This window comes from Volvox carteri (genome assembly GCF_000143455.1).
Source record: "Volvox carteri f. nagariensis unplaced genomic scaffold VOLCAscaffold_19, whole genome shotgun sequence".
Taxonomy (NCBI): domain Eukaryota; kingdom Viridiplantae; phylum Chlorophyta; class Chlorophyceae; order Chlamydomonadales; family Volvocaceae; genus Volvox; species Volvox carteri.
The window spans coordinates 1,646,074-1,672,288 of NW_003307562.1; the positions used below are offsets into that span (position 1 = coordinate 1,646,074).

The window sequence follows — 26,215 nt, forward strand, 5'->3', positions numbered from 1 at the left end:
CCCAGCAAACAGCAGGTCAGCATCAACAGCAGCAGCAGCAGAAGCCGGATGACGCCTCCATGGAACTCAAGGCGTTTCAGCAAGTTCCCAGTCGCGTGCAAAAAGTGGTGTTGCTCAAATTTCTAAGAGCCCGTCAGTTCAACGTCCTGGCGGCCCTCACCATGCTGGTCAACTGCCTCAAGGTATGATGATGTCGTGCAGGTATTGTACGGCGTTCGTACATTGCTTTATAAGGAAAGGAGTTTAAGGTTTTAATTAATCACTCCTCCAGGGAACAACCATTTACACATATATACACACGCACGGACCCCTACCTTCCCTCGCACACACCGCCCCACCCCTCGGCTGCCTCAATGGCGAATCCTCCTCTTGCAGTGGCGCCGTGACTTCGACGTGGCGGGTTTGGCGCTGGAGACCTTCCCCCCCCAGCTGGGGGCCGCGGGCCAGCTGTCGGGTCGGGACAGGGCTGGAAACCCAGGCACGTGTGCGCGTGTGCGTGTGTGTATGCCTACGTGCCCGACATGGGTTTCGGGGTTTTACGTGTCGCAGGGTAATCAGAGAACCACCACCACACGCCGCGGCATAACCGTCCTTTACCGCACATGCGCGCTATGTCTGGTTGCATCAGCCTCCCCGCCGACCCCACCTCTTGTTTTTACATTTTTTTACAATTACTTCACGCAATGGCTCTCGAAAGGTGGTGTTGGCAATAAACCCAGTGAGGGGTTCAATTAAAGGGAGGGGGTTTGTGGGGACGGGGGGCCCGGGGGCGGCACGCAGCTGTTCTCCTGGTGCCTCGCTCCTCGGGGGTGGCGTCTTCTTCTTCCGGGACTAGATACCGCTACACCAGCGAAGACACGCCAGATGGAAACACACGGCCCACCGCCCGCCACCCGGGGCAGCCCTTTTCGCTCCCAGCAACACACCTACCATCAACCTCAGGGAACGGACAGACAAACAGACTGACTGACGTGTATTTATCCGTGTGTCTGATTTTCATAGACACACGGTTTCGGAGCCCACTGAAAAAACACGACACGTCACACGCGAAGGCGGCGGGAGGGGAGGGAGGGAAGGCCCTGTTACAGGGCCCGCCCCCCCCGTCACTGTTGGGGAAGGGGTTGTTCGTCGTCCAGTGCGGTGATTTGTGCGTGGTGCAGGAGTTCAAGAAACAATTGTTGTGAAAGGGCGTTGTAAAAGGGCGTGCCGGGGCATCGTGTGTGCTTTATTAAGAAGAAGTAAAGAGAAAGGGAGGAAGGGTGGGGTAGGTGGGGTTGCATGCGGCACGTGACATGGCACCCCGCGGAGGGTACCTGGGGCTGGAACTGGGGTATCGCCCTGCCGCTCTCCATCCACCACATTCCACATCCAGATTAGGACACTGGCACATTACTTCCCACTTTCTTGACTTCTTGATTTTTCTACCGACTCTATGCACCTCCGGACGAGGAAGGAATGAAGGGCACCCTGGTTCCACGGGTGCTCCTGCCGGTGCGTCTGGTACTCTCGTACATATATCTACTCATGAGAGCAAAACGAGCGGCGGAGAGAAAAAACGTTTTCTGGTTTCGGTGTGCCTGGTTGACACCCTTTCCCTTGTACCGCCGCAGTGACGTACAACTACTACGGCAGCGATCTGGATTTGCAATCCGTGTTCGGCAGCCCTGGCGGTGTGGCCACGTTTGTGAGATGGCGGGTGAAGCTCATGGAGCAAGCAGTGGGGCTGCTGGATTTTGAGGGCGGTGTTGAACACGTGACACAGGTATACGACATGTACGACGTGTACGGCATTAATTAAACGTGGGGTTATGACAATGCGGGGCAACGGGTTAAGGACGGCGTGTAGGTACGGGGGAGTACGGCAGGGGGCACATGTGAAGGGCGGGCAGTACGTACGGCAGCGGACAGGCAACGCACGCTTTAATGGCTAATTAAAAAATTTGCTCCTAAAATTATTATATGCAGTTCAATTCCTTGTATAAGCTTCACAAGTCTCTCATGTCTCGTTCCCACGTCCCCCCCTCCCCCCGTCTGGTACACTCTTGCCCTGGCAGCACCTTCACTCGTTCGTGGTTCATCTTTCCCCCCCTCCCACCCCCCACTCCCCACCCCCCCGGGGTCGCAGGTTCACGACTACTCGGGCGCCTCCATGTTCCGGATGGACTCGCACACCAAGGCGGCCTCGCGGCAGATCATCAAACTGTTCCAGGTGCGGCTGGGGCGGGTGGTGCGCACCTGCCCGCCAGGACTGGAGAACAACACGAACACGGATTTGTTCATATGTTTGCACCGTCTCTCTGTGTGTGTGTGTATGTATGTACATTTTACTTCAGCCATCTCCCACCTCCGAGGCGGGGGTGCCAACATACAAGACGACTGAATATAAGTTGTCCACTTGTCAACTTCCTGGATTGGCGTGTTTGCCCCGGGATGTGTTCGAATTGGTCCATCCATCCATCCATCCATCCATCGCCGTGAAAACGTACTTACTCCCCACGCCGGCCCTACTAGGTGACCCCTACAGCTTCGCCCCGCCCCGGATTTATAATGATCCGAAACCAGTTTTGCCACTCAACCAGTGCTCCTCGCATCTCGCACACGCACACACATACCTCACATATACACACCTCTCTCTCTCTCATACACACACACACACCTCTCATACACACACACCACACACACCTCACACACACACATACCTCACATATACACACCTCTCTCTCTCTCATACACACACACACACCTCTCATACACACACACCACACACACCTCACACACACACACACACACACACACCACACACACCACACACTCCACACACACACACACACACCTCTCCTCTCTCATACACACACACACCTCTCATACACACACACCACACACACCTCACACCTCACACACACACACACACACACACACCACACACACCACACACACCACACACACCACACACACCACACACACCACACACACCACACACACCACACACACCATACACACACACCACACACACACACATCTCATACACACCTCACACACACCTCACACACACCTCCCCCAACGCATCATCAGGACAACTACCCGGAGATGCTCTCAGTGAAGCTCTTCCTCAACGTCCCCCGGCTCATGGAGGTCCTCTTCGGGCTGTTCTCAGCACTCACAGACGCAGAAACGCGCGCAAAATTCGTCATGGCATCCCCTGCACGCGCGCGAGCCGTACTGCTGCAGTACATTGACCCCGTGCAAGTGCCGCAGAGGTGGGATGGGTTGTTGGGGCCATCTTGTTCTGGTGGTTGCGGTTCGTGTTTGTCCTTGTGTATGTCTGTCAAGTGGGACTGATGGTAAAAAGAGGGGGCCTTGGGGGATGTGGGAGTGGGGATGTGATGCGAGGGAGGTGAGGGGGCCGTGGTGGAGGGGAAGAGGCGGGGGGAATACGCCGATGCGTCAGCTGCTCGAAAGGAGCACTGGCACAAGAAAACACAAAAGGTCTCTGGTGATGGCTGCCCTCTGGGTCCTTTTCCTCTTTACTCTCAAAAAACCCTAAAACCCTAAAACCCGTCGCGGCATCGGCCGATTAGTGGATATGTACGGCGCATGTACACGAAAACACACGCACACGCACATTCACATTAACATCCCCAACACTTGCGCTTCCCGGCCCTTTTAACATGCATACATACATACATACATATCATAACAGAACATATCTTAATATAACATACCTACCTACATACATACATACATACGTACGGGTTCACAGGTTCGGCGGCTTCCTGGAGACATGCTCGATGCCACCCAACCGGGGTCGACCCAACTCCTTTTCCTTGGGCAGCAAAAAGGCGAGTTGCCCCCGGGGGTTGAGTGGTGGTGGTGGTGGGACCCTCAGGGGGGTCTCGGGGGTCGGAAAACACCTCGTACTACACCACGTAATCAACCACCTAGTACCGCTCATCGCCAACCTCCCAGCGCTCCTTCCTCCGCGCAAACACACACACGCACACACACGCGTCGTGTCGCGATCACGCCTTGTACCTCTCGATACATACCGACGAACTTCCACCGTGTGCCTCTTGACACTGTGGGCTGATAAGCCGGGGGCCCGGGGCCGAAACACAGCGCGGGGGGGCGGATGCACACGGCCGGTTAGTCGTCTCGTGCATTCCGCCCCCAGGTCAGGCCGCACGGGAAACGACAGCCGGCACACATCAGCGCTTCCCTCCGGGGGATAGCGCATGTATGTATGTATGTATGTATGTATGTATGTATGTATGTATGTATGTATGTGTGTACGTTTTCCTTATCGCAAAAGGCCCCACATAAGTGATTTCGCTCTTTCGGCCCTCCTCTCCCTTCGTGGTACACCTCCCCCAGACTGTTACACACCACCATATCAGTCAGTTAGTCAGTGGGTGGTTTGGACGTCGCCTTGTTTATTTTTTCCTTCTGGTCTGGAGTGATGGGTTTCCTCCCCCCCCCCCCGCCCGCAACCCCCGCGCCTCCGCGTCCTCAGGTAGTCCTGAAGGCCGGGGAGAGCCATGTGACGTCCAAGCTGGGGGCCCCCGACAGCGAGATGGTCTGGTGCTTCTGTACCACCGGACCGGAGATTAGTGTGTCCCTGCGCTTCAGGTGTGTTTATATATGTGTGTGTGTTTATGTGTGTGTGTTTATGTGTGTGTCAGTGTGTATTGTTAGATATCCTGCCGGGCCTGACGACACAGACCAGGGGGCTGCTGCCCAGCCCCACCGAACAAGACCGCCGAAGCATTCCTTTAGGCGGCGGTGTATACCCCTACCCCGTGTCTGTATGTCTGTATGTCTGTGTGTCTGTATGTGCATTCGGGGGTTATTGCACCTTTGTGTCCGTACTCGGTACTCCGCGCTTGCCCCCATTCCCCACTGAGCCACCCGGGCTGGTCGTTGACGGGCTGGACATTGACGGGCAGCTCACTCATGACGTGTCACTTGAAGATTTTTGACGTCACGGCACGGACGTCATGGCGCCTGATGCCCTGAGCAAAAAATAATAATTATTAAATTCTCCGGCATCATCGTCTTGTCATGATATGATTGCCTCGCCTTCGGCCTCGGCCTTTCCGCCAGACCTCTCGACAAGGGTGAGGCAGCTGCTGCCGCCGCGCGCCTCCCCGACCTCGTGCCGGGAGTGGCGCATCCGAACTCGAGGCACAGAGACGCCCAACACATCACCGAATCGCACCACATGTCGATTGTGAAGGACACGGCCTGCGGCCGACTGGTGCTGGGGTGAGTGAGGGGGAGAGAGGGGGGGTCGGTGCGGTACGGAGCGATCGTGTCGTGCAGGCTCCCACACTTCCTGTCCTCCTGTGTTTCGTCTTCATTCACTCTGTGTGTGTGTGTGTGTGTGTGTGTGTGTGTGTGTGTGTGTGTGTGTGTGTGTGTGTGTGTGTGTGTGCATCGGTCTTGCTGGGCTTCTGCTTCCCGAAGCTCCCGTCCACCCCGCCGCATTCTTTTTATATGATACGCCTTTGTTGTTGGGCTACTCCCTGCCTGCCTCCCTCCCAACCTGCTTGGCTCCCTCCCTCCCAACCTGCTTGCCGACCTTGGACCTACCCGCACGCCAACCGTTAACCACTCCTAACTACCACTCCAACCACTAACCTAAACACTCCTTTTCCTCCTAACAGCTTACTCTTAAACCCCCCCCGGTCGTATTCGCTTTCTAAATGACCTGGTGTATCTTCTGCGGCCCTCCCATGCCTTTGTCCCGCAAATCTAAAAATTCAAGGTCAACGGGTGAGGTGGTTATGACTATGGAATACAAGGGCACCTCGGGAATTTTCACCGCGGCCCAGCCCGTCACCATTCACTACTCCCTAGCGTCTAGTGACCCGGGGCTCGCCGGGCTGGGCCCCGGGGGCGCCTACCACCCCATGCACCCCTCCAACGATGGCGCCAACCCCGATGGCGCCACCGCCAGCGGCCGACTGTTCGAGAGCGGCCCTCTACGCCCCTTGGATTGGCGCTCTCGCATGCTGAGCTACAAGTCCATGGGCTGCTCGTCGTTTGCCAGCAATGATGTCGGCAGTGAGCCCAGTGCTATTGAGGCAGCTGCAGCTGCGGCGGTTGCGGCGGTTCCGCTGCCGCCAACGGCCCCAGCGATAACGCCGACAGACCTGGCCCAGTCGTTCACCGCCCCGGCCAACCCCGGCGTCTCCGTTGCCAACGGATCTACTACGGCGTCTTCTGCGGCGGCGGCCCCCGTGGCGACAAGTCGCTTTGCGGCGGCGAAGGAGTCCGGGTGAAAGCGGGATGGTGTCGTCAGAGTATGGCGGCGGGTTATTGTACATGGTACCGCGGCACGGCACGTCACGGTTGTTCATCATCGTCACGGAGTACCATGCTGGAGTGCATGTGGATGCATGAGGATTGAAGTCCCGGATTGAGGTCATCGGCGTCGTTGGCGTTGTCGGCAAGTCCGCTGTGGAAGCCTGACTGGGGGGAATACATGCCGATTGTACGGATGCGGACGAGATGTGGACCATGGAGATTATCCAGCGATTCTTCTTGCACTTGCACCCATCTCTTCCGGGCGGGCACCACGTCTAGTCCCCTCATCTTTTCGCGGCCATGTCCGTGTCAGGCCAGAACTCACGGGACTGTAGCTGCTGTCAACGCGTGCCATCCCCACTCGATTCAGTCTTTTTTGTTTTCTTATGGACGGGCTCTGGCTTCCACACACCGCCATGGCGCGACGTTGCGTCCGCTTTGTCGCAGTAGGGACTCCGCTTTCCGGGGCTACCGCCAGCGTATGTGGTGGTGGTGTGGTGGTGTTTCCTCTTGCTGTGTTACATTTATTGTGTTGTATTGCATTCGTTGTGTTGTCTTGTGTTGTGTTACACAGTTGCGCATGGCCCAGGGGACTATGTTATGCTTGGATTCATGTCATGTTGGTGATTCATGCATGTAGTACGGCACCGTAATACCCGGAGTGTTTTGGTAGACTGAGTGGCATGTGGTGTGCATATGTTTTGGTGAAGGGACGGGACCCGCTGCTTTGCAAGTGGGGGCTACGTTGCATGTGGATGGCGTGCAGGAATGGCGTTCCTTATCAGTAAGTTGTTCCAACCTTCTTGGCGTATCTTCGTGTCTTCATGTGTCGCATGAAGACCTTGACAAGAAGGAGCTGGGTTGCGGTTACTACAAGCCGTTGTCGCGACACAAATCAAGGCGTTCAGGAAATTCGTTGCCGCGAGTCACGACTATGTCTCGGTCTTTTGTCTGTCTGCCCGCCTGTTTGTCTGTCTGTCTGTGTACGGTTGGGGAGAGTGGATGAAAGGTTTTATTCCTCGGAAGCTATGGTCGACTAATATATTCCAAAGTGGTGTAGACTTTGTCGTCTCGTCTTTGATTTCATCCTCTTTACCATCCGGTGTGTCAGTTACCGTTTCTTTCACCCGACTCATGGCACCCATGCCGTTGTACGGCAACTGCCGTACGGCGCAATTCCCCTGTGGCAGCCTTTCAGGCTTGTCTCAGGTCTTTTTCAGGTCGGCTTATCCAGGAAGTGGTACCGGGACGGGGGCATTAAAACGCATGACTGGCTGCAGATTGATGCGACGAGCTGCTACAGGTTGGGACCTACCTCGGGCAGGCCGCAGTTCCGAGTCACCTGTAGTTGCGAGGAGGAAAAAGCCAGCCGCCGCTCTGGCGGTCTGTTGTGGCTTGAGGTTCTTAGATCCGCGAAGGGCAAAAGCGCAGGCGATGCGCGCTCACCATAACTATAACTAGGCGTTTTTCCAACGTTGAGATTGCTATAATCTTTGGCTTGCCGGGTAGGGTTCATAATGATATACCTTTTGTGGTCTCACAAAGTTTTGTTGAGAGCTCCTCATGAACGTTTAGTACTTAGTGCAACTAGCGTTTGGCCTACAAAAGTATTATATTCTGGCCGTTTGAAATAGTAAATTTTTGGGCAGCGCTTGTTGCGTATGCTTCCTGCAGGCCGAAGATTCCTCGGACAGGTATCGTGGGTGGTGACTAAAGAGGCTCGGAGATGGGTTTGTGCGCGGATCTGCCGCGCTGGCGGGGGACTGTGCGCTCGTATTGTGATTCATCCCTGCATTTTTGTGGTCGTCCTGAAACAGGTGCTTCTCTGGATAAAGATTTGACGCCTCCGTTGGTCGCTCCGGAATGGAACGAGGGTCGTCCTCGGCGCGTTGTTCCTGCCTGGCTCCTAGAGGCGCTGCGTCGTAAGATTTTTGCTTGCCACCCCTGGCATTTGCCAGGTGTACCTCTCGGAAATCTGGGAGGCCAGCCATGTCGCGCTGAGGCGCTTCGCCCTGAAGCGGACGAGGGAGGATGATGATGGCCTCCCGCGTACCCGCATCAATACTAATATAACGTCCATGGCCCCCCCCGGCTTTTACAGACACCCCCGCACTTGCGTGCGGTACTTGTAACTTGTAACTTGCTTGTACGCCCGTGTCGAACAAAAGAATACGCTGCACGTCGATTTTGTCTCTTCTCTGGACATCACCATAGCTCTCCGGTACGGTGTAGTGAATTGAGTGCATGCGCGGAGCAAATACAGATATCCGCGGGTGTTATGTAATTGATTTTTGATCAGAGGGCTTAGGGCATAAGAGGGCTTAGGGCAACAGGCAGCCCTCTGACAGGAGGCATGTTAGACATTCCACTTTCTCTGTCTAGCGGATTTTTTGGACCGAATATTAGAACCCCAACAACGCGACGCAGATCATATTTAGAGGGACCACATAACGGTTGTTGCAGTGGGCTCTGTCTTTAGCGAACATCAGGATTTTAGGTTTGGTGTGTGCAGTAGTTGGGATGCGCAGTTTGAAGCTGTCCACGTAACTGCACCCACATGGGACCATGGGACATAGTATCACACGGCCGCCTACAGGACGCCTTTAGGACCGGATCTGCCACCACGTCAACTGGTTATGGAGAAGCGCCAACAGCTCCCAACCTCCGATAGATAGAGCCCCTGCGCGGCCTGGGCAGTGTGCTTAAGGCGGTTACGGTCCACCAGGCTTGCCGTCAGCGCGATGACGATATGCAGGATGCAGGATGCAAGACGCTACCGTAACTGCAGGTGGTGAAATTGATGCGAATTGATTGCCATTAGGGTCTTCTGACAACTGGCATCGTGGCCACGGCTGTGCATGAGCTCCATGGTGGTCCCACGTGAATCGCCCACAGGGACCTCTTCTGCCGCTTCTAGCTGCTGCTGCTGCTAATGATGATGATGATCTCCTGCTGATGGTGCTGTGGTGGCGGTTTCGACGGCATGTGGTGGTGGTAGTGGCAACAGGGCAGGTGGTGGCCGCGGTGGGCACTGCCGCGGCAGTTCCCTGGCCAGATGTGCGTCGAGCCGCCGACTACCGCATTGCAGGACTTGCATCTGCAGCAGCTGCCGCATTAAGCCAATAGCCTCAGCTGAATAGTCAGCTTGGTGTTGACTGTCCTCTTGACTATAGTCATGGTGTTGGCAATTTTGTTGACTCTCCGGAAGTCACAATCTCACTTCTTGTGTGAGAAGTTGTGCAGTGCAACAAAATGATTTGCAGCTGACGCATGTCTGATGTGCACTTCAGAAGGCGGTAGGTCCAACTCAGTCCAACAGCTTCTGCATGGATGTATGGCTTGCAGTCTATTCAACCATCCAGCTTTCGGAAGCTTTGTTGGTTGTGTATGATGATGGAAGCTTTGATTGGTGGTAAGGTGGTGGCCACCGTTGCGAAAAGCAATTTTTGTTTTGGCCGGTAAGATTTGCACAGCATGGGCGCAGCACGGACAGCATGGGAGCGGAATCCGGTTCACGAGCAGCGTGGGGGAGAGGAAATCCTTTCTTGCATACGAGCGTTGTTTCTTGTAAGATGTCTACATGGGGAAAATCGACGATACTAAAGTCGGTTGAACACGATGCAAATGATGGACCTTGAAGGCCCCCAAAGTTCCCAAGGGCTTACCGCCAGGTCTAGGAATATTTCTTGTTGGCTTTTGAGGTAATTCCAATAAATAACGTAACGGGTTCATTCCTGCTGCTAGGTACGATGAGCTGCTGGCGCCTGTGACTTCAAAGGACAACGATACTAGTTTTAACCGGGCTTCAGCTACGTACTCGAATCTTGTAAGTCTCATCTTCTAAAGCCGGTGGTGGGGCATAGCAGGAGCTTGCAGTTTTGGCGCGCGGGAGACGGGTCATGAGCAAGTTTTAAAATTGATGGTAGTGTTTCCAGGCTTAATTTGTGATTTACAAAGCATAATAGCTTTGGTATGAAGCTGGGGCTGGGCTCGTGCGCCATGGATAGGATGTACCATGGCCACGAAATGAGTTGTTAAGCTTCAAGTCACCAGGGGAACGAAAAGGGGGAGTTTCCGGGAGCTTGGTGGGCTGCGCAGCGGTTGACGCATGGGAGGCTGTGGCAGGATAAACCTTTTCCCTTTCCTCAACGTGATTGTACCCCTTTCCCTACCCCCTTCCCTCGAAATTGCATGTACTCCCGGCGCTCCTGCATTCCTACTCAAAAGGATGATCGCTTCCGCGCCGCAAAGCGCTCCTATGAGCGGCAGTATGCACAGCTTTACTTCTCTCGCCTCATGCTGCTTAAGGAGGTCATGCTTGCCCGGGTGCAGCAGCTCTGGCCCGGCGTTCCAGGTGCGGTAAAAGATAACACGCGAGAAAATTGCTTCACCCCGCGGTACCTGCCTGTGGCTGACCTACTTCCCCTGCCGGGGCAGACTGCCCGCGTAAATTATCGCCCCTCCCCGGCCCGATGAAATGATCGTATTCCCCAATCCCCATAGCTCTCTCTGCTTTCATTTTCATCTTACTTTCCCCTCGTATCATGCGGCTTCGGCCCTTGCGTTGTTTTTTTAATGTCAGGGTCGGTATTGACCCGTCGTGGCAAAAAATCTCTCAATCCATTATCGGCGTGATTTGCGGCTTAAACAAGGGGCACCCTTTTTTTGAGGGGACCAAGAGGGGACCAATTTCTCCCCACTCCCATCCTGCCTGATGCTTGCCGCTGTACGATCCCCTCCCCGTCCCAATCGCATGTGTCTCGCGCTCCAGTGTGCACCATCCTGGAGGTCCCGGAGAGCAAGGAGGTGGCCGTCATAGGGACTGTGTACAAGAACATGAAGTGGGTTGCCGGGACGGGGCCGGGGGAGAGGGAATTCTGGCTGTGTGGAAACTGCACTCCCTGGGGCTGTCGGCGCGCATACGTCCCCATGCTACGTCCTGCATTCTTCATCTGCTTTGTGTTTTTAAACTTGGAACCTTGGAACTCCCGCTCCCCCAGCCCCTTTGCCTCATGCGCCCTGTGTCCCTGCGCGCACATGAATACATGAGCCGCAACCACACTGCCCACGCACGCCAACGAGACGCTATTAGGGTTCACTAGCAGCACGCAGGCTGTTGTGAACTTAGTCGTATGCTATCCTCGAAACGACTGTTCCCGCCCGAGGCTCAGATCGTTAAGCATAATTTACACTTTACTACTGAGGCAAGGGGGTAAGAGCAAGGGGGTAGGAGTCCAGGGGCGAAAGAAACGTCGCGTGTGAGTGCGTGCTTCCCTTTCGGTCGTCTTCCTCGTGCGTTCCGTTACTCCCATTACTCACGCACTCAGGCTCAAGCCCAGTATTCTGGATGAGTACTCCAAGGACCGGGGCCTGAAGGCCGCCCTGGGCGCAGCTAATTTCTGCAGCGGCGACGACAGCTTGGTACTGGAGGATGAGGGGGCGCGCATGGTGCTGCGGGACGTGGCGGGGCCGGGCCCGGCCGGCGGGTCGACCACCTCGGGGGGTGGCAGCGAGCCGCTCAACGTGCAGGAGATCGTGACTGGTGGGTATGTTTTCCGGAAGAAGACACAGATCGCGCATTGTGGGCAGGTGGGCAGGTCGGTGTGTGCTCGCGATGAAGGAGTTGGGCTGCCGTGTTGGCAGCTGCTGTATACTCCTCCAGCCGCCAACACGGCAGCTGGAGCAACACGGTAGCTGTGCTCCAGCCGCCAACACGGCAGCTGCTTGAACGCGTACATCACCTACGGTAACCATGTTCCTCTGCCACTGATCCATGTGCCATGTGCCCGACCTGGGGTGAACTGCTTTCGGGCTGCGTACGACTTCAGGGTTGGTGCTGGCGGTGCGGGGTGTGCACGAGCCCGGCGGCGACTTCATTGTCAACGCCGTGTGCTTCCCTGGCATGGCGCCCAACCCGCACCCGCTGCCGGCGCCGGTGCCGCACCGTGCGGCGGCAGCAACAGCAGCTGTGGTGGCTGCTGGGGCACCCGGTGACAAGTACGTTGCTCTGGCCTCGGGGTTCTGCCTTGGGTCGAGCAAGGCGGATATGCTCAAGGTAAGATTCGTGGGCGCGGAGGCGTTCGTTCGTTCTGACGGTGGTGTTCGTGGTCAGGCTTTGACTTTTTTGTCTCCTTTTCCCGCGGTTAAACATTTTCGGCCTCAACTTGTAGATTTCGTGTCAAGTTTCGTCAAAACAGAAGTCGACATTGTTATAGCAAAGCCCCCCCGTGAGGAGTATAACACCCGTATGGGCATATCCTGTGTCTATTTACTTTCCCAGACTCAACTGGCGCTGGACTTCCTGACTGGCAACCTGGGCAGCCCCGTGGAGCAGCAGCTCAGTGCACAGGTATTGTGCGCATCATGTGGCTCGATCCAGGCTCAGACAAGGCCTGGGGATGCTTTCGTTTCTCTCGGGGGGGAGGGAAAGAAAAGTGGACACGGCTGTGGAAAAGAAGTGGCGCGGCGTCTCGCGCGTGCTTCAAACGAGAGTCTCCTGAGCACTGAGCCTAATGTTTACTTGATTCTCAACCTTGCAGTTCCACATTCTATACTCTTTATTACGCTCTTATTGTGTACTCACTAGCACCCACTAGGAACGAAAAGCAGGAGGAAGAAGCATTTCGCAGTTGCAGCAACGCCAGGTACACGCTTTTGCAGTCCTGGAAGCAGCAACTCCCCGGGAATGCTTGGATGTTTCGGATGCGATTGCAAAGGGCCTCTCCTTCCCCGCAGTGCGTTTCGTGTCCTCAGTAGCCAATACATGTACGAGAGCCTCTTGTGGTACAGGAGCATTTCTCGCGGTTTTCCTAAGGAGGAGTATTCAGTCTCTTACCTTGGGATGTGTCTGGACCCACGGCGGGGGTTGGGCGCTGTGGCTTCGTTTGCAGATTGTGCGGCTGGTGGTCGCGGGCGGCTGCATTGGCCAGTTGGAGGCGCTGGCGGGTGGCGGCGGCGGCGGTAGCGGCTCGTCCAATCCTTACAACCGTCAAGCGCAGGGCGTGGCGCTGCAGCCCGTGCGCGACCTGGACCTCCTCCTGGCGGAGCTGTCTGCGGGCATGTCGGTGGACGTGATGCCAGGGGCAGAGGACCCCGCTAACGTCGCACTCCCGCAACAGCCCATGCACAGGTGGGTAGGAGAAAGAGAACCGGTGCCATCAACGATATGTTGGTTGTTAGGAGGGGAATAGCACGGCAGATACCTTGCCATGAGGCAGGGGCGTGTTGATGACGGTCGAGGGCCAACCTAAGGTGCTTATATAGCACACCAAATCCATGGAGGGACTGCTTTGTGAACGTGTTATATATATAACTTCAGATATATATATATATATATATATATAACTTCAGATCGGCGGATGTCAGAATCCCTTGATATGCCCGGGATACTACAGAAGGGACACCCACCATTGTGGATGTTTGTGCAAGTGCACATATAAGGGCTTCACATTGGAGTGCGTACCCACTTAGGTGCAAAACACGTTGTTCTTGACACGAACGCACAAATGTTTCCTGCCGCGCCCCTGTTCTGCTGGCTGGTTGGAGAGAGACTGACGAACTGCTGGCCCACCTCAACTGACAGGTGTCTTTTCCCTGCGGCTGGGATGCAAGGCTCCTTCGTGCGCGCCACCAATCCTCACGAGTTCGAGTCGGACGGTGTGCGCTTGTTGGGTTGCAGCGGCCAGAATGTGGACGACATGGCCAAATACTGCGGCATTCGGGATAGGTGCGCAGCGAGAACGGAACTATGTGGCTGCCTCTTCCTGCAGCTTGGATCTGTTCTGCCTCCTCGCTCCTCGCTCCCTCGGCCAGGTTTTTTTCTTGATTTTGTAAATGCGGCTCAAAATGCGGCAAATTAGTTTTCTCGTTGTTCTCCTTTGCGTGTGCTGCCGGCCGCGTGTGTAGCGCATTCATTCGCTCCCTTTCTCATGTCGCGATTCGGATCCTCTGTGGCCCCGCTGCGATGCTGCTTTCCAACACCAACACCCGCACTTTCCTGTCGCCCAAGACTTCACCTTTGAAAAGCATTACACCGAACTATATGATTAGCGTTGGGCTTTGCTCGCAGTTGGGTCATAAGCGTGTCTAAGTCTGGGTGTTCCTAGGCTTTCCCTTCATCATCTGCTGCTGCCCCGTTTTCCAGAAGTATCCTGCTACTGTCTCGCCCAGTGTTAACGTTTGGGCTTTTCCAGCCATCATTTGGGCTTTGGACTGTCCAGGAAAGCGTCGTTGTTGTTGTGTTTCTTCTTCTCCCTTCTGTGATGTATCGAGCCGCGTGTTATGGTGAGATACTTGGTGTAATAACGGTCCGTGGTTACTCCGGCTTTGACGGACCCCTCCGCACCTGTGCGGACACTGTAACTTGTATTACGACACTTGGTTCGCAGGTTGGACATCATGCAACGCTCTGTGGAGAGTCGCCACATAGCCCCCACCGCCCCCGACACCCTCACCTGCTACCCCTTCCACGACAAGGATCCCTTCATCTTGGAGACCACTCCGCACGTCTACTTTGTGGGCAACCAGCCTGAATTCGCGACAAGGCTGTTGGGTGGCGGGTCGGCGGCAGGAGCAGCAGCAGCTGCAGGGCCCGTTGTGCGGTTGGTGACAGTGCCCAGTTTTGTGCGCACGGGGACGATCGTGCTGATCAACCTTCGGACGTTGGCGTGCCATCCGCTTCGGTTCGACGGCACTTTGGGTTTGTAAGGATGGAAGGAGACGACGGCTGGGTGTGGTGGTGGCTTGGGTGTTCAAGATGGTGTTAGGGATGGGGCTGGCGGTGTTGGTTAGACGGTCGTGGATACCTTTCCTCAATGGTGATTTGTGTGTGAGGGGGTGTAGTGGCGATGGTGGTGATGATGACGGCGGTGTCGAGGGTTTGGGAAGACACAAACTTGTGCGAAACCCAAGCACGGACAGTTTAGGAGGCTGAGGCAGATGAGTCGTGGCGACTGTATGCGGAGGCCGTTTTGGCGAGTTTTGCGGTGCAAGGACTTGACCTTTGGATGAAAGCGTTCATGCGTCTGTTCAGGCCTTCTGCGCGGCTCCTTTCTGTTGGTGAGATTTTCGGACCGGCAATCCAAGGTTGACGATCCCCCTTGGTTAGGCCTGATAATCGGGACAAGACTAGGCACCATACAGTTTGGTTGGAACGTGTGCGCTATGTTAAGTTAGGTGCATTAAATTAGATACCAGTCTGCGACTTTTTGGCTGGAACATTTCTTGGCTGGATTCTTAGTAGCCTAGAATACGTGGATGAAGGACGTGTATAAACCTTCCAAAACCATGCTAACAGATTTCCACAATACTACACCATCAAGGAAACCGCCTCCTGCTAGTAAGTGGCAATAAAAAGCAAATAGGGCCGGGTCATCCGTGAACAGCACAGATGCAGTCTTCTTAATTATCGGGATCCCCCCGTCTGGCACACTTAGCTAGGGTTCAGACTGGTCAAATGAGAGGATTGCAAGTCCGCCGGAGCAGGGATCTAGCCGAAACTTGACCAGGTCTGCATCTCAAAACGCGCTCTTGGCAATGCGTGGGATCTGCAAGCATTCCGCCTCTCTTCGACCCCCATTCTCCGCGGCCAGAGCACCCTTATCGTAAGCGTCCCCCATAGAGCTTGATGTTGACGGATTGCATTGGGACGCTAAGATCGGGTCATTCCGATGTTGTTTGCAGGTTGCAGAGCAGTTCGTGCTCTTGTCATAACGTCCTTTATTAACCTGTTTCCCAACGTCGGTAGAAGGCCTTCCACCTTCTTTGAGCTGAAACACAGTCGATTTCTACCGTTTCCTTGTCCTACCACTGTTTCTAGGTACTGGCGCCATTTTGCTTCTTCCTTAAAGGAAAGCAAAACCGGTAATTATTGAAGTCAGTTCAGACCCAATCAGACCAACGATTGCGCCCCTATCTGCACAACAAGCACAACATCGCTTGTCCGTGGTCTCAGCCCCCAGAAGCCCGAACCCGTGGTCGTTAATTGGCCGTCCCGCCTATAACTTGAGTGCACTCGCATACCCAGTCACGTTCTCTCCCGCAGACAGACTACTGACGAAGGCCGGGCTTTGTACGCGGCTGCCGCTTTGCCGCAATGCGGTACAGATCCTCCATCTCCTCGCCCTCCTCCCCCTCCTCTCCCTCCGTCGCCTCCTCCTCCCCTGCGCCCTTTCCATCCACCATCTGCTTGTCAGAGCGTACAGCGCCCACACCCGTCCGCTGCCGCTTCCGCCATCGCTGCGGGTCAAAGAGCTTGCGCCCTATCCTCTGGTTGGGCATCCGGCAGTCCGTCGGGTGAGGCTGCCGGCTGGGCTGGTTCATGACCAACCGCTCACCATCAGACCCACCGGACTGGGGCGGCCGCTGCACACCACCGATGTCTACCGGGGAATCAGCGGCGACCGCCGCCTGTGCCACCTCCAATGCGCTCTGCACGCCTGTCTGCACAGCACGCACTGCGTCAGAGGGTAGACTGTTGCTGGACAGCAACCGCTGCAGCTGCAGTAGGTCCCTCAATGCCCCTTGCGCAGGGTTGAGCGCCACACCACCCGCTCGCATGGCAGTGGCGCCAGGGTACAGCGAGAGTGGCGCGCTGAGGCCCCGCAGTGTGACGGACTCCTCCCTGCCCAGGTGAGCCACCTTGGCGGCGGCAGGGGCGCCGAGTCCCCTGCCAGTCGAGGAAGGCACCTCAGAGTGCAGCTCCAGTGAGAAGTCCGTGCCGGCAACTGGTGACAACACCTTCCGAGGCACACCTTCCTGTCGTGACACCTCCGCCGCCACGGTGTGGGTGCACTGACCGTGCATGGTAGGGACGAATACACGCTGTCCGTCGCAAGGGGGCATGAATGCAGACAGACTGGGCAGAGGCGTAATATCGGTGCCGAAGCCACAGGTCACGAGGCCACTGTCGCCATTTGACGGCATCACGGCTGGGTCTGCACGGTTGTGCCTGCACGCCTGATTTCTCGCCCGGGACTGCCCCAGCCTCAGCCCGTTGGCACAGCTCCTGGTCCGTAAGCTTGTACTGGACGGTGCCGCTGCAAGCAGCAGACCGTACGAAGGTCTGCGTGCCCTGGAGATCCTTGTGCTGGTGGTTCCGTGCACGCCTATAACGCGCTTGAATCATCTCGACGTCTCCCACCGTTGGGTTGAAGCGCCGAGACACGGCCGCTGTCTCAGGCATTAGACAGCCTGCGGTGATGTATGGCCGCGTGTAATCTGCGAGGTTATCCTGCACTAGCTGGCGCACCTTGGCGGGCTTGTGCGCGTGCCTGCATGGGATCATGAAACGAGGAAGGAAAGCCAGGGGATAGAGGGTAGTCCAAATAATCAAAACCGCTCCTCCATTGCCACGCCTCGGTCATTTGCTTTATCCCCCCTTCACTGCCGCGACACCTGTGACCTAATTGAAGATGAAACCCTCGATGGCCTTGACCACCTCGGGGACGAGGCGGAGATGGGGCTCGTCCTCCTGACTCCCGGGCTGGTGGTGACGATGCGGTGCCAGCTCCTCCACCAATACGGTCTGTATATCGTGGGTTGTGACCGACAGCCGGAGCTCAAGCGGACAGCCCACCCGCCGAGAGATGCGGCGGGCGCCCTCTGGCAGCTTGTTGGCATGCCGGGATTGTCGGCAGCAGCACTCGAGCGAGCATGCTGCATGCTTGCGCTGCCTGGGGGTAGGTTCAGGATATGGCTCACCGCTGGCCATCGAGCTCAGCACGTTAGCTGCCGGACCCCACAGGTGGATGCAGGAGAGGTTGTAATCCACAGCGTCCTCCACTTGGAGCCGCATAAGGAAGCCCATCAACTCCAGGCGTGGCACGCGCCATGTCCGATGCCCGTCTCCAGCAGCACCAGGGTGTCCGCCTCTGCTTTTCCCTCCCTGGAACCGACTCGTGGCGCGTCCATGGCGACTGGCGCGTCAACCGCAGCGGTGCCGCCACGCAACCACTTCCAAGCGCCGTGAGCACGTCCCCAACGCCCCCCCCCCAGCGTATTGTTTAAGTATCTCGGTCTGGCGGGGTGTCATGAATGGTGCGCCCAGCTCCACCTTGCTGATGACGTTCAGGAAGCGCGCCTCGACGGCTGTCGCCTCTCCAGCCTCAACTCCCTCCTTGTCCACGAAACACACGCTGGCCCTCTGTCCTCCGAGATACCCGGGTTGCAAAACCCCGACACTGCAGGAGTGGGTGCCGCCGCGAACCACCACCGCCTGCCTCGTCCCGTTCGGGATGGGCGGCGAGCGCATGTCACTGCCCCCAAAAGGACACGTCCGGAGGGCAGACAGCACAATCGCACGCTGCCGAGTGCCATAGGTCACGATACCACGCGTGCCTTTTGGAGTCAGTGACAAGAGCTGCGCCTGGCGATTGGAGTTGATGTTGATGACAGCTTTGCCTGGTGCGAGGCTTGGCGACTGGTACGCAGGAAGCGCCACGCCTTCCTGCTGGCGGGAGACGAGGAGGGAAGGCGGCCTTTCCGCAAGGGAGCATCTTGCCAGAGTGCTCAGGGTACGAACAAATTCCCGTCTGACCCATGCGTAACTTCTTTCCGGTCACTTACATAACATTCTGTAGCACCCACCTGGAGGGTTGTTGCTGGCGAGACTGATGTTGTTGTTGCTGCTGAAGCAGTGACAGTCGTCGCTGCTGGTTGCGTGTGCTCTGTAGAGACAAGCTGCAGGTACACGTCTGTCGCTCCGCTGAGCACGCCCGCGACGCCAAGCATACCACCTTCTTCGCGTCTGTCGGCGTCTTCGGCCTCGCCTCTGTCGCTGACCTCGCCTATGTCGCCGGCCTCGCCTTCAGAGCTAGACCACCATTCATTATAGTCGGCAGACATTTCACTGACATAGCCGTCGCTGTCCGCCTCTGCAACTGGCCCATCCTTAGCGTAATGCATGGTATGGGTCTGTGGAGAGAGGTATGGCCATAAGATGGAGGACTAGGGCTCCGTGGGAAAGGTTGCATCTGCGTGGGGACGGGCGCACCTTGGTCTGCAGTAAGCTGGTGGCCATTTTAGCAGAAATGATCTCTATTAATACTAAAGGGTGTTACCCAAAAGAATTGCAAGGAGAACGTGAGGCTTGGGCGGCCACCTCGGCAATCGTCACCAACCTCGGCTGCGTGCAGGATCCAGGGCACCTTCACGTTCAGCTAGTTATTTAATGATATGGCCATATTTGCCTTGCCCAGCAGGCGAAGTTTCAGCGTTTGCGGATCTGGCCAACGGCTTCGTACGCTAAACGGAGCGGTATTGCGCCTTAGTAACAGTACCGCAGTAACCGCTAGAGATTCCCAAGTCCCCGTTCATCGTTCTGCTCCAAGTTCCAAACATTAATTAAAGCAGTGGAAGACCTCTAATCTTATCATATCAACAAAAAATGGAAGAAGCACCCGAGCCAGACTTGGCCCCATCGCGCAGCTGGACAGATTGCACAACTGGCCCAACCAAACTGGTCATTAAAAACATCAGCGGAAAGCGTGTGCAGGTATGCCCTATTTATAGGACTGTTCCGTCGCTGCTTCGACCCACCTTGTTTTTGCAACACCCGCAGCTGGTCTGGCTCTCGTATGACGGTGCCGAGCAAGTTTACAACGTAATAGAAGACGGCCAGGAGGCGCACCAAGGCAAGTTGCCTGAGCACATCGAAAGGGGCGTCGGGAACTGCCGAGTGCACGCTGGGGTTCCCTCGCCGTCGCATTTCTGCCAGAACTGCCGAGGGCCGCTGGCCTAGCTTGCGTGCGACAAGGCTAACCCCCTAGTGCCAGAACGATAGAAATGACAGGACTTTGGAAATGCAGCATCGGTTACAATTGTGGTATGACGCAGCGCGGCGTTTGATGTCCTACCCGGGTAGGACAGGTCCGGGCCGGACAGGTTAACTTTCCCTCTCCAGCAGCAGATCGGAGGGAACACATTCCGAATCCCCTGAACCTTTTGGACACATAATACGAAATCACCGCATAACACCCCGCTCCTGCGCGCTGGTCCTACCGCACCCCGGTCCTGCGGCTTGCACCCACGCACCCGGCCAGCCCAGCCATCAGTTTAGCATGGCAGAGCATCTCCCGCCCCAAACTCTCCCCGGCCCACGCACCCACAACCCGCGCCCTGCTGCTTCAGATACCTACTCTACGCACATCTGGGAGCTGCGCGATGAAGACGGCGTCCGCATCGTCCAATACGCGGGTAGGGGGACACCGTAATAACTTACTGCTCAGACACAAGCTTCTTCCCCCCGCGCACACGCACACACACACACACCGTATTAACCCACCAACCCCGTACATCCGAGAGGGACTCTTAGCAGCGCCTGGCCTTTACTTTTGCTGTCTGTGCGGGTTCCCTTTGCACAGGCGACCACATCTAGCTCCGGGACTGCACCCCATGTTCTCAGTCGCGAACTCCTTGTTCTGCAATAGAACCATTCCAGGGGCGGTTCATGGCTCGGGTGCCAAACACATACACACCTACCAGACAAGCCACCTACTGGATGATGTGTGCACAGCACGAGCTAGCGGAAGAAAGGAACGGCGGAAGGAATCCCAGCGTAATAGCGGAAAGCATGTGGTATCCATGTACGGTGACGCCATGCGTGGGAGTGTAAATGGCCGTGCCACCTCAAAGCGACGCACACTAGTGGGACCCCGGGTGGCAGTCCCCTTCAATTCCTTCCCCCGCCGCCATCCGCAACCCTGCTCCAGCTTCAGATCCACTCTTCCCCGGGAGGATTTGAACTTCCTTGCCAAGTAGCTCTCAGGCTCAATCCCCATCCTCTCTGAGTCTGCCCCTGCCTGTATGCACCACACGTTCTGGGCCTCGTCTTCGCAATGCGTGGCCTACCACCTACCTAACTCGCTACGCTCCTGGGGCTGCTCTCCACCTCCTCCTCGCTGTGACAACACCCCACAATACAGGGCCCCCCGCGAAGCTGTACGTGTTGCAGACCGGTGTGAGCATCATCGCAACACCAGCGGCTGCTGCGGCTGCTGCGGCTGAAACCGGAGAACCGCCTGCTGCACAAACCTCATAGGAAAGCGGAGTGAACTGAAGCCATAATCAAAATATAGCGGAGCGACGAGACGCACATCGTAGAGGTGTGCAGCGACACAGCCGCGGCGTCAGCAACTTTACAGGTCGGCCCCAGGCCTTGGCCTGCACCTACTTTGCAGGGCGTCTCTAAAAAACCCATTTCATGGTGGGATTGAGGGGACCGCGGCTGTCTGCTATCATCATCTGGGAAACGAAGCGACGGGCCATCTAACCGATCCTATTACCCATTTGAGTTTCAAGGAGCAGATGGGCTCCACCACAGCCACAGTAGGGAGGCAGTATCTGGGCTGGCCACCGCTGGCTGCCAGCAGCCAGCGTGGGAGAGTAAGTGTAGGGAGGCCGTTGACTCCCAAGGCCACGTGGGGCCGGCGTATTGTAGCTCTGCATTCCCAGTCCGTTCTAAACAAGTCGTCGAGGGGAGGCAGAGAGTCCTAACAGGACTCGTAGGACTCACGCGGACAAGGAGGAGGATACGTTGCGGACTTTATGCGGCTGTTTATTGCAGCGGCCGAAGAGGGGCTGCCACTTTCCTGGACTTGCTCTTGCCGCTCTTGCTTTCTGCCCGATGGCAACCGAAGCCCCTACATATACTGTGCCGCGGCTTTTGTCTTTCCCAGATGTGATGTGATGTGATGTGATCTGATGTGATGCGGCGGTTGGGGTGTTCCTGGCGTGGGGAACACTCCCGCGCGTTTCACTGGATTTCACTGATTGTGTGACAGCGATTTCAGACAGAACCTCCATGGGATCTCCAGAGCGTGCTACATATGCACTTCACACCAGATGCATCCACACAATGTGACCGTTCTGTCAACATGTATAGGTAGGGGGTGTCGATTTAGGTGTGCTTATGTGTGTCTGCCTGTATGTTTGTAAACATGTCCCGAGGAAGCGCACGAACCAGCGAGAGTGAGAGTGCATGGCGGCATGGTGGCAATACAATGCCAGCAACATCGGTCTCCCTCACAAGGTTTCTCACGAACTCAAGCCTCCTTCCCGAAGTTTGGGCCTCCCTCCAGGAACGTTTTCGCCGCCTCTGTCCTCGACATCTGCGGATCGAAGCACACATGCACCGGAGAAGAAAAGCACGCTCTCGCAGGCCTCAAGATACCTCCAGCAGCTGAGGATAGCGAAGGCCCCTCCTTGAAAGTAGGCTTAATAGCTAATAAAGCGCTAAGTAGTTAAAAAACGAAAAAAAACGACAGTATGAATCGTCGTCCGCATTATCCACCATACAAACAGCTGCAATACAAACTACTGTACTCCCTTCACGGTATTTCAGTTCACTTCACCTTGAGCTTTCCGGTAGTCTTGTCAAGCTCCAGTTTGAGACCCAACTGCCGGAGCTCCGGCGTCTCCACCGCCGTCTGCAGCTCCAACCCTGCGATACGCCCTTGCACCTGACATTGATTCGGTGAAAGGACATTCTTCAGCGCACGCGAAGGACCTCAGGCGGGTCAAGGGGAAATGATAAGTTGAGGTCAGGGACAGCGCAACACTGCATAATAATGCAGTGCAATAAGACGCAACACAGCCCACATCATGACCGCCGAGGAACCGATCCTCGTCTCACCATGCTCCTAGCTCAACACTTCTCCCTACCCACTTTCAGCGCTTATCAGCGATCCCCATTTCCCTTCTCCCCATCCCCCAAATGCAGACGAGGGCGGTGGCCATCGGATCGACCTCATGCCCACAGCCCACGGCCATCCACATACCCACCGGGGTTTTTCCCCCAGCACAACCCCCCTCACACACACCCTTCGCTCGCTCCTGACCTCGCCAAGCACCAACCAACCCTGATCCCCGCACCCGCACCCCCCCATGTGCTCACTTCCTCGCTAACTTCACACATATTCCTCACGCCCCACAGCGCCCACTCCCGCGCCAAGGGGCTGTGCTCGTCCAAATGGGTTTGTGCCAACAGCAACTCCAACCCGCCGCCAGACAGCAGCTCCGAAACTACCAGGGGCCGCCGGAATGCCCCATTGGCCAGCACCGAAACCAGGTCGCCGCGGTAGCCCATGTATGCCGCGCGCGTGGGAAAGCCCGCCGCCAATGCCTTGAGGGTGTACGGCAGCTCTGCCACAGGACGGTCGCCTCCGGCGGCAGATCCGGAGGCAGCTGCAGTGGCGGCCCCGCCGCCGCCGCCATTTGCTTGATGTCGCCGCGCCGCCGCAGGCTGCATAGCTGCCAACATGCCCAGGACAAGTTCCAGCACACCGCCTCCTCCTCCTCCTCCTCCTTCCCCGCCCCGGGGTCCTGTCCCGTGTTTGCACAACAGCCACTCTACCAGGTCCATGTCAATGCCAATGTCGCCGCCGATGATGGCCCGACACCCGTCCTCTCGCTGTGTTGCGGACTTGAGCACCTGGGGTGGAACGGAACGAGAGAGTGTGTGGGGTGGGATGTGGGGTGTGGGGCCCTGGGGATGAGGTTGACTCAATCAAGCTAATATAAGCGGCACCATGGACAGCAATGATGTGAAGTAAACTGAGTTAAGGTCTTGGTTGAAGGGAATAGCTCTTCTGAAAAGATACAAGCAGATATGTGTGGCGTCTCTATAGCTTAGTGGTAGAGCGTTCCCTTCGTATCAGAGGATCAGGGAAAGGTCCTGAGTTCAATCCTCAGTGGGGGCAATAAATTTACATTGGTTAGGCATTATTGATAGAGCGCACATCTATGCCCCCAGGATAACTATCGAGACCTGTCAGGGTTCAAAAATCTTCCGATGGTGGAAGGTAAAGTGCCCCTATCGACGAACGGTGGTGACCTGAGATAAAGTCGACCAGTCCATTGGATGCCACCGAGAAGTTGACTAGGGTGACTGGATGAGGGTGCCCCGAAATACCGGGGAAAGCAGGGTCTGCCGGGTAGCGGCCGCAGGGTGAAGATATGAGCCCCTGTGTCCCACACATCACACTTGAGTGGAGTGGCTGTGGAGCTACCCCCTACCTCCAGACCTGCCTCCAGCACAGCCTCCGTCTCGTTAACCTTCTTCCCGCTGCCAGTGCCACCGGCGGCTAGACATCTCGCAGTAGCTTCCACTACTGCCGCCACGTGCAGCAACGCCGAGGCTAAGGGCCGTGCCGCCGGCGGCAGCGCCGCTACCGGCGTGACGCCGCCGCCGCCGCCCGTCGACACTGGGCCCCCCCCGTGTCCGTTGCCCGCCACTGCTGCCGCTGAATTCGCCGTCACCGCCGTACCAGCGGGACCTAGCTCTAGCTTACCTACCGAGCTGACGGCCACCTCTACCTCTCTCATCTGCAGCTGCAGACCGGCGGACGGACAGCCGCCGGCGGCGGCTGACAGACAGACTAGTCCCGCCGCTTCCGGGCCCCGAGGCGACGGCGGCGGCGGCGGCGGCGCTGACGGCTCCAGCTGCAAGGCACAGACGGCGGCGGCGGCGGCCGTGGTGTTTTCACGATGAAGTTCGGAACACTGTTGATCGTCGGCCCATCCGCCGATGTCAACGGCGCCGCCACCGCGGAGTTCGTACAGCTCCTGAGCCACCACGTGGAGCAACACAACGGGGCAGAATGCGCTGCCGTACTCTACAGATGGTGCCGCTGCAGCGGCGGCTGCGGCGGCGGCTGCGCTGTACGCGCCTGACGGAGCCGCGGCGGCTGCTGCTGAGATAGCGGTCATGGACTCGACCGCCGCCGCGGATGGCGCGGTGGCGGCGTCGGATGCAGCAGCAGGTTCTAACCAGGTTTGTACATCACCGCCGCCGACACCGTCCCCGCCGCGGGGGTTGTGTGCGGAACGTAGCGGCGGCGGCGGCGGCGGGGGCGCCAGCAAGAGCGTCAGCACGGATCCCAGCAGGCCTTGCCGCAGTGCCACACAGCCGCACAGCACAGAAGTCCACTCAGGGGCCCCGCCGCCGCCGCCGCTGTGCTGCTCGGCCCTGCTGGCAGCATGAGACTCCGAGACCAAAAGGCGGTCTAACAGCGTCTCCCAGATGCGTCGTACGGCAACGGCTGCTACGGCCCCTGCTGGTTCCGGTGCTGCTGCAGCTGCTGCTGCAGCTATTGGTGACGGCGGTCCCGGTGTTGGCATTGGCACCGTCGCTGCTGTAGCTGTAGCTGCAGCTGTAGTGGGGCTGTCGCTGGGGACTGTTGTGGAGGTAGTGGCGGTGGAGGAGAAGGGGGAATGGACTTCAGGTACTGCGCAGAGCGCCCGGCTGCGGCAGATGTCTAGGCGGCAGCAGGCATACAGCGCCAGAGTGGCCGGATCGTGGACTTGGGCTGTCGAGGATGCGGGGGGAAGTTGGGAGTTGGGAGTTGACGGTTTGGGGTTTGGGGGAGAGGGCGTCCAGATGGCAGTGGACAGCGAGGGCATACCGTGTGCCACAGTTTGCCAGCAGCAGGGCTGCGTGACGGGAGGAAGTGTTTTAGGGTTTTAGGGTTTTAAACAAACATGGGGATTTTGCTATGGACCGGTTGTAGGGTTTAGGAGAGTGATGGGGGGGAGAGGAGCATTGACGGCGCGTCCCGATAAGAGCACGACGGTAGGTGCCTTTCTGCGGGCTGATTTCGCCCTTGCTGCTGATTGCGACACGTATGGCGAAACACACACCTGACGGATGCACAATTAGGCTTAAGAAGGCAGCTGGAAAGCAGTGAGACCAAATCTCTGCCCCGCCGCTGGCTCCAGAGCTGGCCAGGTTTGCGAGCAGCTGCGCGCATGCCGCGAGGTAGGACGTGTCGACGCCATCCGGGCACGGACCGGCGGTCGAGGTGCGAGAGGTAGACGATCTAGAATTGGGTTTGTTATGTTCAGGCGCATCAGTTCGCTTTGGGGCAAGCGAAAGGACGACCGCTGGGACGAGACCGGCCTCGAGGATGGCGGT

General features: G+C 57.0%; 5 protein-coding genes across 5 annotated transcripts; 3 read left to right on the top strand and 2 right to left on the bottom strand.

The window, feature by feature from the left end:
* Window positions 1-59: 59 nt before the first annotated feature.
* On the top strand, window positions 60-3,339 carry VOLCADRAFT_60677 (uncharacterized protein; the record flags this gene model as incomplete). The annotated part of the gene is made up of 5 exons (XM_002950528.1): window positions 60-182; window positions 376-484; window positions 1,611-1,762; window positions 2,126-2,209; window positions 3,073-3,339. 5 exons carry the CDS (start codon window positions 60-62, stop codon window positions 3,337-3,339), a joined length of 735 nt encoding a protein of 244 aa, XP_002950574.1.
* Window positions 3,340-9,858: 6,519 nt separating this feature from the next.
* VOLCADRAFT_81183 (uncharacterized protein) lies at window positions 9,859-15,591 on the top strand. The gene is made up of 10 exons (XM_002950529.1): window positions 9,859-9,977; window positions 10,051-10,132; window positions 10,534-10,660; window positions 11,078-11,147; window positions 11,634-11,848; window positions 12,135-12,361; window positions 12,587-12,655; window positions 13,197-13,435; window positions 13,889-14,032; window positions 14,694-15,591. Exons 1-10 carry the CDS (start codon window positions 9,925-9,927, stop codon window positions 15,010-15,012), a joined length of 1,545 nt encoding a protein of 514 aa, XP_002950575.1. The 5' UTR covers window positions 9,859-9,924; the 3' UTR covers window positions 15,013-15,591.
* Window positions 15,592-16,353: 762 nt separating this feature from the next.
* Window positions 16,354-19,324, bottom strand: VOLCADRAFT_91107 (uncharacterized protein; the record flags this gene model as incomplete). Its single annotated transcript, XM_002950632.1, has 7 exons — window positions 16,354-17,127; window positions 17,447-17,576; window positions 17,701-17,830; window positions 18,007-18,115; window positions 18,359-18,751; window positions 18,892-19,218; window positions 19,298-19,324. 7 exons carry the CDS (start codon window positions 19,322-19,324, stop codon window positions 16,354-16,356), a joined length of 1,890 nt encoding a protein of 629 aa, XP_002950678.1.
* A 328-nt stretch (window positions 19,325-19,652) lies between these two features.
* On the top strand, window positions 19,653-22,252 carry VOLCADRAFT_104804 (uncharacterized protein). Its single transcript, XM_002950530.1, has 4 exons — window positions 19,653-19,798; window positions 19,865-19,937; window positions 20,434-20,499; window positions 21,228-22,252. Exons 1-4 carry the CDS (start codon window positions 19,691-19,693, stop codon window positions 21,341-21,343), a joined length of 363 nt encoding a protein of 120 aa, XP_002950576.1. The 5' UTR covers window positions 19,653-19,690; the 3' UTR covers window positions 21,344-22,252.
* A 394-nt stretch (window positions 22,253-22,646) lies between these two features.
* VOLCADRAFT_60587 (uncharacterized protein) lies at window positions 22,647-23,551 on the bottom strand (the record flags this gene model as incomplete). The annotated part of the gene is made up of 2 exons (XM_002950633.1): window positions 22,647-22,763; window positions 23,198-23,551. The coding sequence occupies 2 exons, from the start codon at window positions 23,549-23,551 to the stop codon at window positions 22,647-22,649; spliced, it is 471 nt and encodes a 156-aa protein (XP_002950679.1).
* Window positions 23,552-26,215: the final 2,664 nt, after the last annotated feature.

Coding starts and splice junctions, on each gene's coding strand:
- VOLCADRAFT_104804 (XM_002950530.1), top strand. CDS start 19,691: ATGGAAGAAGCACCCGAGCCAGACTTGGCCCCATCGCGCAGCTGGACA. Junction 19,799..19,864: donor TCAGCGGAAAGCGTGTGCAG/GTATGCCCTATT, acceptor CAACACCCGCAG/CTGGTCTGGCTCTCGTATGA. Junction 20,500..21,227: donor CCGCATCGTCCAATACGCGG/GTAGGGGGACAC, acceptor CCCACAATACAG/GGCCCCCCGCGAAGCTGTAC.
- VOLCADRAFT_81183 (XM_002950529.1), top strand. CDS start 9,925: ATGCAAATGATGGACCTTGAAGGCCCCCAAAGTTCCCAAGGGCTTACC. Junction 11,849..12,134: donor CGTGCAGGAGATCGTGACTG/GTGGGTATGTTT, acceptor GTACGACTTCAG/GGTTGGTGCTGGCGGTGCGG. Junction 12,656..13,196: donor AGCAGCAGCTCAGTGCACAG/GTATTGTGCGCA, acceptor CTTCGTTTGCAG/ATTGTGCGGCTGGTGGTCGC.